The sequence below is a fragment of the Drosophila novamexicana genome, unplaced genomic scaffold (genome assembly GCF_003285875.2).
Source record: "Drosophila novamexicana strain 15010-1031.04,08,12 unplaced genomic scaffold, DnovRS2.1 tig00000644-arrow-pilon, whole genome shotgun sequence".
NCBI classification, from domain to species: Eukaryota; Metazoa; Arthropoda; class Insecta; order Diptera; family Drosophilidae; genus Drosophila; species Drosophila novamexicana.
In genome coordinates, this window is record NW_020824814.1 from 2,016,100 (window position 1) to 2,031,092 (window position 14,993).

General features: G+C 42.5%; 1 protein-coding gene across 1 annotated transcript in view; it reads right to left on the bottom strand.

Moving 5' to 3' along the window:
- Window positions 1-14,993, bottom strand: part of LOC115762674 (fringe glycosyltransferase) — a 31,582-nt gene that overhangs the window by 9,803 nt on the left and 6,786 nt on the right. Inside the window, exons 2-4 of the mRNA XM_030704989.1 lie at window positions 14,137-14,595; window positions 3,526-3,574; window positions 2,041-2,143 (exon numbers count right to left, since the gene is read on the bottom strand). Coding sequence (XP_030560849.1) covers window positions 2,041-2,143; window positions 3,526-3,574; window positions 14,137-14,595 — 611 coding nt within the window. The remainder of the gene's footprint in view (window positions 1-2,040; window positions 2,144-3,525; window positions 3,575-14,136; window positions 14,596-14,993) is intronic.

Genomic DNA, 14,993 nt, shown 5'->3' on the forward strand with positions numbered 1-14,993 from the left:
CTGATTGACGTGCCAGGTCGAGCGGTCAGTTGTTGACTGTGACTTGCAGTTGTTGTTGCTGTTGCTGTTGCTGTTGCTGCTGTTACAATTGTTGCTGCTGCTGTAGTTGTTGTCGTTGTTGTTGCTATTGTAATTTTAATTAAATTGCACTAATTGCTCGGCTTTATAATAGACACTCGCCGCGTACTGCAATTAGCCAGTCAGCAGCAAGCAAAAGGCGTCACTCGTCTTGAGTTGCCGGCAACAAGTTGCTGTTGTGCATGGCAACATGGCAACTTTTGCATTGAATATATAATTAAAAGAAAGAGATAAAAGAGAAACACGTTCATTCGAACTGCTCTGCTTGATTTGCATTTAATAGAACGGACATCCCGCTGCTGCGACTCAATTTTAGCAGCAACAGCAACATGTTGCTGCTGTGCGTAGCAATGGGTCATAAAAGCGCAGCAGCAGGCAACAGAGCGCCATAATTGCCAGTTTCAGTGCACGTTAATTAACCTCTTTCCATATTTTGCCAGGCATTGTTGTTGTTGTTGTTGTTGTTGCTGCTGCTGCTGGGGGTTGCTGCTCCGGCTCCGGCTGCTGCTGCTGTTTGGGCTTTGCACTTATTCCACAGCAAAATGTAAGCGTTGCCAATCAACGGCCACAGGAAACTGGCTGCGCCCGGCTGTGCCACCTGATACCATTTCATATTGCCTGCAAACAGCCGCAGCAACAGCAACAGCAACAACAACAGCAACTCCTGCTGCAACAACAACAGCAACTGTTGCTGCTGCAGCCGCCGCCTCATCTTGATCATAACTGCACATTTAGCCTGCCTTGCCATTTATTTTGTTTTATTTTTTTATGGACCTGCTGCAAGTTGCTGGCAACAATTTGTTGCCGCTGCTGTGACTTGTTGTTGGCAGCAACTGTTGCTGTTGTTGTTGTTGTTGTTGTTGCTGCTGCCGCATTGATTGCATGCTCAGTGCTTTTATAATGACAGTTTCAAGTTCTAAGCCAAAACGGAGCAGTCGCAGGCGAAGCGAGAGAGAGAGAGAGTGCAGAGTGCAATAGCAACAGCAGCAACAACAGCAGCAACAACAACAGCAACAGTAACCACAACAGCAACATCCTACTCAACGCTCTTCATATTAAGTCGAGGCATGTCCGAGTTGTTCTAGATTTGCTGCCTGCAATACAACAATTTGTTGTTGTTGCTGCTGCTGTTGCTGCCAGTGTAATTACAAACAAGCTGAAGAATTTCTAGGCAGCTCCTTTGGGCGCTAGTTGCAGCAGTTGAAGTGTCTTTTTAGCTTCAGCTTTTAGTTTGCTTTTTTCTTGCGGTTTCTTCTTCGTTTTCTTTTTTGCTGGACAAGTTTTGAGTGGCTGCAACAGCAACAGCAACAACAACAACAACAAGAGCAACTGCTGCTGCTGCTGCGTCTTAATTGCGCAAATTAGAACGCATCGCAGCTGCAATCGAGGTCCAAACTGGGTGTTTGCTACGCTTTTATGGCCCAACTCGGATGGGTTGGCTGCCATGGATAGATTGCTGTGCTGCTGCTGCTGCTGCGGTTGCTTATTAAAAGCATTAAAATCTACAATTACAATAGCAACAGTCGCAGCAGCAGCAGCAGCAATGGAAGTCATTGCACTGGTCAATGCACGCGCAGAGTTGGAATTTTTGGTCATAAGGCTGGCTAAATATGACAAGGGGGCATGGCCAAAGTGCGCAGTGTTAATGCGCATAATGCTGCATGAAATTGAAATTGAAATTGAAAAGCATATGTGCACAAGAAGAAGATTGAAGTGCAAAAGCCTGGGCAACATAATCCAAATGGGGGATATATTATTTTTACCAAGCCAAACAAAAGGTTTCTCAGAGCTTGTTATTAAAGAACTTTGATTAATATATCGAAAGAAATGCATAAATAAAACAAAATTGTTTAAGACAAATATTGCAAACTAACTAGTTAACTTAGTTAGCTTAGTTAGTTTACCCCTTAAAATATAAAAACTAAACTAATATTGTTGAATATAGTTTTTGCATTTACTCACTTTTTGCCGCTCTCGAGGAAGATATCCAGCTCCGCGGACATTTTGCAGCACAGAGCCTTGCGAAAATGGCCCTGCGAACATTTCGTGTTTATAAGATGGCCCTCTGTAAGAGAAAAAGAGACGGAGAGAGAGAGTGTGTGTGTGAGTGAGTGGGGGCAAAAGAGAATTTGCTAAAGATTGGTAATTAAGCAAAATAACAACGCGCCAACAAGCCACACATGTCAGGCGAGGGAAGTGAAGCCGGCAGCCACGTTCTATGTTAATTAACTAAAAGGCCGAAAGCTCACCCGAAAAATAAGAAAGAAAGAAAGACGAAGGAAAACAGTAGCTTGTTAGTCGAGAATGCCGCTCATATCCAGCGGATGCGTTTTGTAGCTCGTTTGACAGACGCCGCCGATAAAGCGAGACATGAGACAGCGCAGGGAGAGGGGCCTACAGGCAATGCAGAGCGGTAGGAGGGGGGTAGGGGATCGAAAGGGGAACAAATAAAAAGCAAAGCAGCGCAAAAACTTGTGCGCCTTAATTGGATGAAAATTGTTGAAATATTTAAAGCACACACAAACACACAGATTGTGGAGGGCGGGGGGAGGGGCAGAACAAGCTATATCCTTTGTGCGCCAGACAAGCCGAGAAGAAGCTGAAGAGGCTGAAGGAGAAGAAGAACAACAACAAGAAGAGGAAGCACACATAACTCAAAAAGCGCTCTCGATGCGTGTTTAGCAAAAATCCTTTTTGGCTCTAATCAAAATGCCTCCGAACTCAGCCCCAGCTTCAGTTCCCGAGAGGCTGTGAAACCTGAGATCTCACGTCTCGAGAGAGTGAGAGAGAGTGGGAGAGAGAGAGAGAGAGACGGAGACTAGGGGTATGCAAAAATGAAATACATTTTGTTTGTTGTGCTTTGCAGCAAAAATTGAAATTTGAACTTTTTTTTTTAAGTTTTATTTTTTAATTAAAACTCTCGAAACTTGATGTGCAGCTGCACGCAAAATCGAAGCACGAAAAGGCTGCAATTCAATTAAAATGCGGGTGAGCTGCGCAGGTAACACACACACACACACACACGCACACACACACAGCCTAAGCTTATAAACTTTAATCGGTTTTGTTCTCTCGGCAGACAGTGGCCAAGATTAGGCGTTCGCCGGGGCGTGGCCGCGTCGCTGATGTGAAACCAAATTGAGGCCAGAACGAGGACAGACACACGGAAAGTACAAAAAAAAAAAAACAATAACAAAAGAAAAGGGTAAGAGGTCGACAGGTAGGCTAACTGCTCAGGCCGTGATAAATATGTTTTAAGGAAATACAATTTTGTTTTTTTTTTTTTGATTTTTTTTTCGTGGGGTACGCTGAACGAATTGAAAATCGAATCGAAATGCTAATCGAAAATTTTTCGCTTCCAATGCAAAATTTAACTTATGATCTTTCATTTCCTTTTTGAGCCCTTATACATAGATATATATATATATATATATATAGCAAACTCACTTGTCTTCTCCTGATAATAATGATCGTCCGTGTCTGTAAAGAACCAGGTCTGAAAAGATAAATATGATATAGAATAAAATATGATGTCACCAAATGTTGTAAATAGCGCAAAAGTCGAGATTGTTAAATGGGAAAAAAATGTGTTTCTAGAGCTAGCAGAAGTTTTAATACCCTACCAGACATTGACTAAAGAGACATGTAAGGTATATACATGTAAGAGATAGACAAACAAATTAGAAGCTTCAATATTTTACCAGACATTGGCAAAGTTTTCACAAAAAAACAAGTTAGCGGTTCTAGTTGGGAGCTCCCGACTAGGGGATACCCTGAACCCTCTTCTTCCAACATCAAATGCATATATATATATTCTATTTTAGAAGCTATATATTAAGTTTGGTGACTCTAGCTCTTATTATTTACCAAAATTACCCAAAAAACAGGATATCGATATAGATTTTTATCGATTGCTTGGAAACGGAGCAAGTTATCGATTATCGGAAACAAACTCGATCTGCGCAGGCACCAGGAGGACCTACATCTAAAATTTCAAGTCTCTAGGTCTTATAGGTTCTGAGAACCTTGCCGCGCGGAGTTATGTCGTTTTGAAACGTCATATCTCCGGGCGAAGCTATGTCGTTTTGGAAGTCATGTCTCCAGGCGGAGTTATGTCGTTTTTGGACGTCATATCTCCAGGCGGGGGTATGTCGTTTTGGAAAGTCATATCTCCGCGCGGAGTTATGTCGTTTTGGAACGTCAGTTTGGTGACTCCAGCTCTTATTATTTCCCTAAATTGCCTAAAAAACAGGATATCGATATAGATTTTTAGCAATTGCTTTGAAACGGAGTAAGTTATCGATTATCGGAAACAAACTCGATCTGCGCGGGAACTAGGAGCATCTACATCTAATATAGGTTCTGAGATCCTTGCGTTCATACATACGGACAGACGGACAGCCAAACAGACGGATCGACTCGGCTATTGATGCTGATCAAGAATATATATACTTTATGGGGTCGGAGAAGCTTCTTTCTGCCTGTTGCATACTTATACCCATTTTTAATGGGTTCAGGGTATAAAAACGGAATATTTGGAAATTGGATATGTATGATGGAGGGCTTCGATTATAATGAGATTCGTTGCTCAAACAAAGGCTCTTAGTTGGAAAGTTACCCTTGTCGCATTATGATATAGTTACCCGATCTTGGCAACTTCTGCCTGTCAGAATTAGATATATCTTTGCCCTTTGACATCAAACTATCTTTAAGAACTGAGAAACTGGTTCGCATAGGGCTTTATCGACTTTGCCCCGTGGAACTGATCAAGTATCTATGCCCTTTAGGCTTGCAGCAATGCCTGCTTTAAAAATGTTTGCATATTTTACAAGCTAATCACAGGGCGAGTCATGGGAACATAGATCTGTCCATCCAACGACATCGCATTTAGTCAGTTCTCTATATATATATTCAGGTTCCAAACACTAATCTACATATAATTATGCCAACGTCTGCTGTTGGCCCTATATTCTTACAAGACGCGCGGAGACAATCAGATAAGAAACAAAAAATTCCCACACGCTCGCAGAAATCAGACCAAAGCTGACTAGAAATAGGGAGGCAACTGGGAAGAAACAACTGAAGCAAAAAAGACGCGCGCACAAGTTCAAGAAATCAGTCTAGAGTTTGGGTATAAATTGTGGTTGTTGGTGTTGTTGTAATTGCTGCTGGTTGTTGCTTAATGCTTGGCTGCCTGGGCTAGGGGTTACATTTGTTTTCACTTGACACGATTCCACTCAGAAACTTTTCGTTGAGTAAAGCCCAGAGTAACGCTTAAGTAATTTTCGGTTCCAAGCAGACAGTGGGAATCTCTCCACCCACCCCCTCTCGAGAGGTAGCCTTTTCGTACTTGTCATATTCGAAAAACCTAATTGCCCAAATGACAGACGAGAAAAGTTCCTGCGGCTATTTGAAAGTCTGCACTTCTCCCCCCTTCCCCTGGCTGCCCTTCCCTCCCTCTGTGTCTGGCTGTGTCGTCGTCTACAACTCAATTGGTTTTGCCTTTAATAACTATTTCTTCGCCTGTGTCAAATCAGGCGAAAATCGTTTTAAACCATTGACAACAACACGAAGCACAACAGCAACATGTTGTTGTTGTTGCTGTTGCCGCATGTTGCTGTCTTCGTAACAGCAACAACAGCAACAACAACAACAGAAACAAACACAATACTCCCGCTGCACAAGCATTTGAACAACTCGACTCTTTAAACAGTTAGAAAGTCAACGTTGCCAACGTTCAAGTTGCTGTTGCTGTTGTTGTTGTTGTTGCTGCTGCTGCTGTTGTCGCAGTCAAGTCGAGTCGAGTCGAGTCGAGTTCTTTATAGCACACAACAACAGCAACAACAACTGGCGCAGCAGCAACTGCTGCAGCTGAAAACTTTTCGTTGTCGTCTGTTGAATTTTCATGGATTTTTACGGGATTTTATTTGTGCTCTCTCTCTCTCTCTCCCTCTCTCCCTCGGTCGGCACTCTCTTTTAGCACTTTTCATTTTTGGCTGCCGCGGGGCGAAAATTGTTAACACCATGTTGCAGCTAGATATTGTTGTTGGAGTAGTTGTTGTTGCTGCTGCAGTTGCACTCGCACTTGACTAGCATTTAATTTATGTGACTGTTAAAACTGTTGACAAACAACATTACAACATGTGGCAAATTTATGTGGCAAGTTGAGCGCTCTGATGCAACTGCCACATAAATAAGCATAGGCAGGCAATGTCTGAGCGCTGACTGAGGACGATTTTGGATTTTAGCTATTCGGTATTTGGCCCAGTTAATTGCTGCTGCCACTAACGAGCCGCGGCTGTGGGTGTAGCTACACACGCACACCCACACACACACACACAGATACATAGACGCTGCCCCACCCAACGCCAACCCACTCGTAAATCAGAGAAATGAGCAGCAGCCAATGGAACTCTACGTAATTACCTAGCCTCGAGCAGCTTCATAATTGTCAACTTGATATAAATAAGAAAGCTGTCAATGCGCCAGAGCACGACTAGAAGTTACCCTGTAGAGAAGTTATATACTTGCTTGATAATATTTAATATTTCTCTATACAATATTTAAAAATCACACATTCTTTCAATACATATATTAGAGATACCCTGTTTTCCTCCTCTCTTTCTTTGTTTAGCTTAAAATCTATATTTATTATTATTTATATTTATATTTATTTATTAAGATTTGTAATCTTTAGAGCAGCCCTGTACTTCTGCACCATCAAATCTCCTCTGCTTTTTTCCTGTTTATTAATTAATTTCTACAAAAATTTTCAGTTTTTATGGATTTCATCTAAGATGAAATGTGTACAACATTATACTTCTACAAAATTGTGACCAGAATTAATTGTGGGTAAGTGAAGAGCATATATTATATTTCAAATCTGGCATTATATTCAACACACATCATATTTTGCTGAGTTTTCCGAGTTCTTTCAGATGGGAAAATGAACGTGTCCGAATTTATTAGAGTATTAAGTTGAAGCCAGTTTTCGATCTAGGAATTTATCTCTTAGACAAATAATACCCACTTCAAGCATTTACAGGGTATTTAAACGATTAAATATCAAATCAATTTGATGTTGCAGATATGCACATATGTAGGCTCATCATGCGCAATTAAAGCATTTGAGCTCTAACAGGGTATATATAAGGTGCGAATATTTCAAGTCCAAAATGTATTTATAAGCTGAATGCGTTACTCAAATACGCATACGCGTACCATATCCACTTGAAGCATCTGTAGCCTTACAGGGTATATAACATTTGAATATTTCAAGTGCATATCAAGCGCTTTAACGAGACGCAGAGGTGGGGAGGGGCAGTGAGTGTCCATAAATTTGCCAACATATTTCGCTTGGGTCAGCATTAAATGCAAAACAAATTTATCATGAATGCTGCAGCTGTGACTGGGTCCACGGTGCGCGTTGTTTGTCGTTGTTGTTGTTGTTGTTGTTGTTGTTGTTGTTATTGTTCGTTTACGGATTTGAATTCTGATTCGGATTTGGGGAGTTTTGCGCGAGTTGTGCACGTTGCAAGTTTGCGGCCAAAGTTGCGGCGCGGCATGCATTCAATTGGAACGAAGCGATTGCCACAACAATTCGTTATGTTTTCGGCGCCCAAAGAGAGCAGGCGAAACAGGCACAGCTGGCCAAGAGCAGTCAACAGTTAACTGACTGTCGCCGGCATAGACCAGCAACAACAACAACAACAACAACAACAACAACAACAATGCATTTTCAATGGCGTCTCTAACTCGCAGCTGCAGGCGGCAGCGGCAACTGCGGCCCAAACAACCATTTGTGTGCCCAAGCATTGCAGCATTTTGGCGGTTTGTGTTGCCTCGCCTTGCCATGACACCCATCCCCCTCCCTCTCTCCCTCTAGCTGGAGTTGCAGTCAACACAGCACGTGGGGTGCGGTCGCTCGCCGGCAGCTCCTCGAGCGCTGAGGCTGCGGTCGTACGGCCTTTCCATATGCGTCCGAAGTGGATGCTTTCTGTATCTGTATCTACGGACTGGTCTGTGCATGGGCCAAATAATATTATTAACTATTATGGGGGGGCGTGTGCCTTGACTGGACATGCTTTCCAATTTTGACCAGGCCAGATCCCAAGTGAAAGTCGAATTTACTCTTAAAGCTAATCAAATCAAATTATTAAGCGTGGGTAAAATAAATCATAAGCAAATTAGAAAGAGAGAAAGAGAGAGAGAGAGAGAGAGAGAGAGAGAGAGAGAGAGAGGGAGAGGGAGAGAGACAGAGAGAGAGAGAGAGAAGAGAGAAGAGGTGCGCCTATTATATTTGCATTTTATTCCAAGTTTTAACTAAATTCTGAAAAATTAAATAAAAATTGGAAAAAATCTGCATATTTCCGCCTAGTACAAATCGCCTGCCTGAATATCTCGATCCAAAATATATATTTTACAATGCAAAAGTTTTGTTTAAAATAATCCTAACAAATATTACCAAGATTATCCTAGATGTAGGAAAAACCTTAACAAAAAGTTCACACTCATGAGAATCTATGCATCTATGCCGAATAATTGAGTTCTTGAAAGTTCTCTTTAACTCTGGCAACACTCAGAAATTAATTATGGATGTCAGCCAACTTTAATGTTGTAATTTTTTTTTTTGAAATTGAAATTCCGGCCACAAAAAAAAAAGTAAACAAATTGTGGGCGTGGCTCAATTTGCGTAATCGCAGTTCGGCTATTTTGAAGTCAGGCAGCCAGAAAACCACAAAAGGTTCACATTTTAATTATAGGCTGTCTTGGGTCTCCCTTGCGAAGCTAACGCAGGCAGCAACCAATGTTTCGGGGCGTGCGTCAAATGTTGAGATACTTTTGGGTTAATGAGGCGTCGTTGGGCAAAGGAGCTCAAAATGTATCAATTAGTTGATTTGTATTTGATTGGTAGCTCCGGCAAGAGGTTGAGAAAGAGACGGACATAGTGTGAGTATCCGTAAGATACATCATCAGCAACAGCTTAAGATACATTTGTATCTGAAGCTGAAGAAAATAATTATATTCGCCGTTCATTAAGCAAATATGCTGCTGCTGCTGTTGCTTCTTATTCCTCTTCATCTTCTGCATTGTAATTGAGCGCATATTAAATGGACAATAATTGGCTTAAAAGCGTACGCTGCTTATTTGCGGGCACTGTGCTGGCAAACGGCATTTAAAATGATGCAAAAATTTGCACAAGCGCGCACATTCAAAAAGGAAGTTGCATGCGGGCAAAGGGCGGTGGGGTGGGCGTGGCAGCACACACCAGCACAACAAATTGTGTCGTTTTTGCGCACAACAAACAACAATGGAAAATATTTCAATTTATTGCGAATTAAATTAAATTGAAGCGCATTGAAAAGGCCGCCAAAAAAAAAACGAAATACGAAAACCCCAAAGTGAACGCAATCAAAAGCGACGGCACGGGCTGAGAGAGAGGCAGAGAACGAGAGAGGGTGTAAGTGTGTGTGTGTGTGTGTGTGTGTGTGTGTGTATGAGTGTGTGTGTGCGGCACACTTTGGACGTGCTGTCAATTGAGCTTTAATTGCCATGCGGCTCATCGCGCATACGCCGCGTGATCCCCAAGCAAAAGAGCAAAGAGAGAGAGAGAGGGAGAGACAGAGAGGGAGAGACAGAGAGGGAGCTGCTCGCGTATGACAACTGTCATTTGCTCTGCTCATATTTATGAGCTGCTGACAACTTAAAGCCTAAGCAGAACTGGCCTCAACTGCAACTAGAACCCGGCTGTCGCAGTCGCAGAATCGTGCAGCAGTTGCAGCCGGAGCTAAAGCTCTCGCTGAGCCTGTCAACTTGCCGCAAAGTGACTCAGCGCTGTCTGTTTGACAGCCAACGGGCGTGCTACGGAGAGGGGGTGCGGGGTGACGAGGGGGCTGGCGAAGGCTACGCAGCCGGCTTAGCCAAGTTAATGAGAAAAGGAGCCGAGGCTTAAAGCAGTCAAACGCGCTGGACATGACGCGTTGCGAGTACAAAGCGCAAATAGGCCAAGACACAGCGAAAAACAAGTAGGAGCAAGGCAGTCGGGCATAACCGACTACACAATACGCTGCTCGCAGTGTGACAAAGAGTGCTAATTATAAATTAAACTTCATTTGCATATTTGTGGACTTAAGACTTGATGCAAGTTTATATATAAGCTAGGTGCTAAAAGTTCGGGATACTTAAGCTATGGGCGGACTAGTCAACCAGGTGGGCGTGGCTGGCAATTAATAGGATAGACTGCAAGACAGTTCTTGCATATCAAAAGCCATATACCCCTGTTTACTTTGCAAACGGGGTATAAAATCGAGAGGGGCTTAGCCACAGCGCTTGTCCAGTGAAAATTTAACGACATTTGTGCTTGTTGTGGCCAATAAAATGTGAGCAGACACACACACATACACACAAGCACAGCACATAAAGCATTAAAAAAAAAGTGACTTGGTACAAGGCGAGCAAATGTTTTCCGGGAAGACATTTCAGCAACTGCTGCTGCTGCTGCTGCTGCTGCTGCTGACAAGCGCTCAATAAGTGCCACACGACGCATCATTAAAAACTAAAAAGCCGAAAGACAAAAAGCAGAAACAGCAACTGCAGAAACTGACAATCGAACCACCCACTCTCGCCGGGCCAGTTTCAACCTGTGTCTGCGATTTATCTGCATAAAGTCCGAAGAGAGTTTCCCTCGACATTTGACATGCGTTCTGTGTTGTGGGGCAGCAGCAGCAACAAATGTGACAGGCAGCATTCAACTTGGCCAAAAGCAAATCAGATGCTAACTAAGCAAACTGCCAGACAGACTGACAAACCTGCCAGACAACTGCTGCATACACTCACACACACACACTCGCACACACACACTCACACACACTCGCACACACGGTAGCCAAATGCTGTATTGTCGCTGCATTTTCCGCTTTTGCATATTTGGCGAAAAGCGTTCAATCAAAGTCGAACCGTTGCGGCGGCAACTGTCAGTAATTTATGCTCATTTGTTTGTTGCATGAATAATTTGAATGCCACTTGAGCATTTCTCAACACTGGCAACTGCATTCGAAATTGTCTATCGACCATCTAAACAAGATTGAACTAACAGCAATTTTTGATGTGTGCGAAAGATATACTTGACTTTATGTAAGCCATATGGAAACTTGAATGCTCTGCCAAGTCAAGTCTAGTCTAGGGTTATACTAAGCTGATCTGATCAAGAAGAGAAAAAAAATCTTAGGCAGATCTGTTGCAATCATTCTCAGTTCTATCTATGATAACTTAATTATTGTCCATGATAACTAATGATATAGTATATATACTAACTGTCTAAGTTAAAGCAAATGTTACAAGTTTGAGCAGCTAGCAAGTTACAAGTTATGAGAGCAGATCTTGCCTGCCTGAATAGCTGCAAGAGTTACGATAACTTTCGAATACCCTGCAGGCAGCCAAAGAAGCGGGCATACATATACCCAATGCAATATTTGCAGGGTCAAAAGAAATACTAATAAGAAACTTAAATATGTTGTAAATTTCAAGTTGAAAACCTCATAGATTCTATTCGAGTTATTCATAAGTAAAGCACAGAGTTTTTTCTCCGAGTGCAAGATTCTATGGATCTTCAAGGCGTTTTCTCAGAGTCTACCATTTCATTCTATGAATCTTCAAAGCGAACTTGTTTGCTAGCAGTTGTTACACATTGAGTTAAAAAGGTATTATAGTCTACTCTTCCTCTTCGTTCACTTCTTCATCTCATGTCTGAGCTATAGGAAAAACTGACCAATGCACCCAAGCTAAGAGTTGAGCTGAGGCTGAAGACTCGTTGCTGTTGCCATTGGCCTTTTAAGGCGTGGCGCGGGCAGCGGGAGGCAGCGAAGTGGAATCAAGCTGAAAGCTGTGCACCAAGAGGCACATTAATCAAGCGTTTATAATGTGCAACAGAGGCAGCAACATGGGCCAGACAACAAATAGTTTTCAAACGCAGCACAAACCAATCAAATTGAACGCATTTTCTAGATGTTGTTGCTGCTGTTGCTGTTGCTGCTGTTGCCTGTCGCTGCTCCACATTGCTGTTAGTCGCATCAAAATAATTGGCTGCCTCCAGCAGCAGCAGCATCAGCATCAGCAGCAGCAGCAGCAACTTGAAGCAAATCAAACTTGCGAGCCAATTGTTGCATGTAGCCAGCTGTCAGTGGGGCATGTTGCTGCTGCACTGGCAACAGTTGCTGCGAATTGCTGCTGACCAGTTCAGGCCAAATGCTGCTGCCAGCTCCTTTAATAGTGTGAAAACTACAGCTCGATATGGCAGCTGAAATTGTCTAGGCACTTAAAAGGCCGAACCAACCCCCCCCCCCCCTTAACTCACCCCCCTCCCCTTTCACGACAATCTCCAATCAAAATAAACACTGACTGCAGCTCGTTGCACGTCTGCCCCGAACCGTTGCAGCATTGCAGCCAAAGCCTGAAACGTGCCTGTCGGGCATTTCAACAATTTTGAATAGTTAAAACACACTCACACACACACACACACACATGTGCGTTTATTTATGTGGTTTTTTTGTTTTGTTTTAATTTTTTTTTTATTATTATTTTTTTGGTACTTTGCCTGCAGTTCCCTGTAAACAATAACAAAACACATTTGTGACGCGTGATTTTGCATAAGTTGGCACAAAAAAAGTCAGCGAGACGAAGCGACAAAAGCAACACAACAACACACACACCACACACACACACACAGCACACATGTATATACAAATATCCCTCAATACGAATACAAAACCTAACTTGCAGCAAGCAAAATGATTATTCAGGGTATCTTTAAAAAACAAACAAGTTTTCTTATACAAAAACTCAATTTTCAAGCGTTTGCTCCTATATGATATATAGATATTTGAGCTAGATACATATATAGTGCTGGAATGTTAATGAGTTTGATCCCGATATCTTAAATAATAATGCTTTGTATAGAACAACTCGTTTTACAATCAACCTATCCTATGTCAACTAAGTGATATAGCGCTTCCATTCGATCGACTCAAATAACCCTTATAGAGGTTCAATCGCACGTAGAAGAGTTGGTGTGACTTTAGTTGCATGTCTTATTTATTAGCAAACGAGTCTTTAAACAATTCAAATGATACAATTCTGACGACAACTATCTCGTACCTAGGGTCTGATACAGTTCCGAATGAGTATTAATCTATCTATTATCGATATTCTATCAAGTCAATTTTTAAGTGATTCCGATTAATCTCATTATTGAAGATATTAAGATTGTTTTAGTTAATAACTTTTTATAAAAGATTCCATTCAAAAGTTTAACAACAAGCCTTTAATCATTTGATATTTCTTATAAAACCGATAATTTATATACTCTATCGATATTTTATAGCTTGCCGGGACTTGAGCTCGAATATGCCAAAACTATTTTATTTATTTGATATGAGTTTTATGTCTTTTATGACATTAAATATGAATTTCTAGCGGCATTCACATGCCTAATAATCTGTGAGTTTGCTTAGTCTAAACTAACTCCAGCTCTAGCTTTTAATCAGCTGAATTATCCTTTCTAGCTGCCTTTGACTTTTTCCTGTACATGTGCTTAAGCTCCTAACCTCCCTACTTATGCTACTAGCTACAGGGTATCAAAGCCCATTATAATCATCAACATTATTTAGTTAAGCTCGTTTATTTGCAAGTTTTTTCTGTGTTTTTGTTGTTTTTTGTTTTTTTGGCTTATGAAGACATTTTTATAGCCAATTAAGCGGCGGCCACAAAATCATAAATCGTAAAAAGCGAATTCAATTCAAACAGCTTAAAAACTCATTATGCAAATGCGCCAAGCCCAAAAAAAAAAGAAATATATAAAGCGTATAAACAAAATGAAGAAAAAACAAGTCAAATCAACTTAGATCTCAATCGGATCGCGAGACCTTTTGGTTTCCTTTTTTTCTCATTTGCCAATTGTCGCCCACAACACGGTGCTGGCAAATTGCTCGAACTAACTAATCGACCTGTCGCATCTGGCTAATTGCGGGGTAACTTTTCGGAGCTTTCGGGTTTTGACCTCACCTGATCGCGCGCCAATTGGAACCACGTCTTGATGATCAGCGCCAGTCGCGTGTCGTGATAGTTCTTCGTCGTCTTCACACTGATGAAAATGTCATCCAGCTCCGTTGTCGGCGGCTGCGGCGTCGCTGTCACCGCGCGCTGCGACAGATCGTGGAGCAGTTCACCGTTCCGGCTGCGTCGGGCCAGCTCTGTTAGCAGCGTGGCTTCGGGTCTTTCGCTGACCTCAATATCACTGAAATTGAAGCTATGTATGTCCTTGCGTATGATCAGCGAGGGCGTTATGGGCGTGGCCACCGCAGCAGCAACCGGCGAGGAGGAGGCAGGCGGCAAGGAGGAGGCGGCAGCAGCCACAGACTGTGTGGGTGGCAGCGAGTGGAGCAGCTGCTGCTGCTGCTGCTGCTGTTGTGTGGTCGTCGTTGCGGCAGGTTCATTGCCATCCAGCTGCGACTGCGGCTGCAGCTGTAAAGTGAAAGAGAGGGAAGAGCGAGAGGGTTTAGTTGGGGGGCTAAAATTTGTTGTGTAAATCGCGCGCAATAAAAATGAAGTGAAGAGCGGCTGCAGGCATTTTCACCTGGCAAACAAAGGCGAACTTCAATGGTAAACAACAATGGCAAACAAATGAGCGACGGCACAACAAACAACAACAACAAGCAGAAAAAGAAGAGAAAGAAGCAGAAGCAATCACAGCACCATAAAAATGCTGAGTAAGAGCAAACAAAACCAAACAAACGGGCAACATGATAGAAGAAGAAGAACAAAAATAAAGATCGCCCTGACTTGAAATCCAAGCTTCAGTCTGTGCAACTTTTGCCAACAGCCCCTGTCCGTGTCCCCGCCCCTAACTGCGCCTCTGGCCC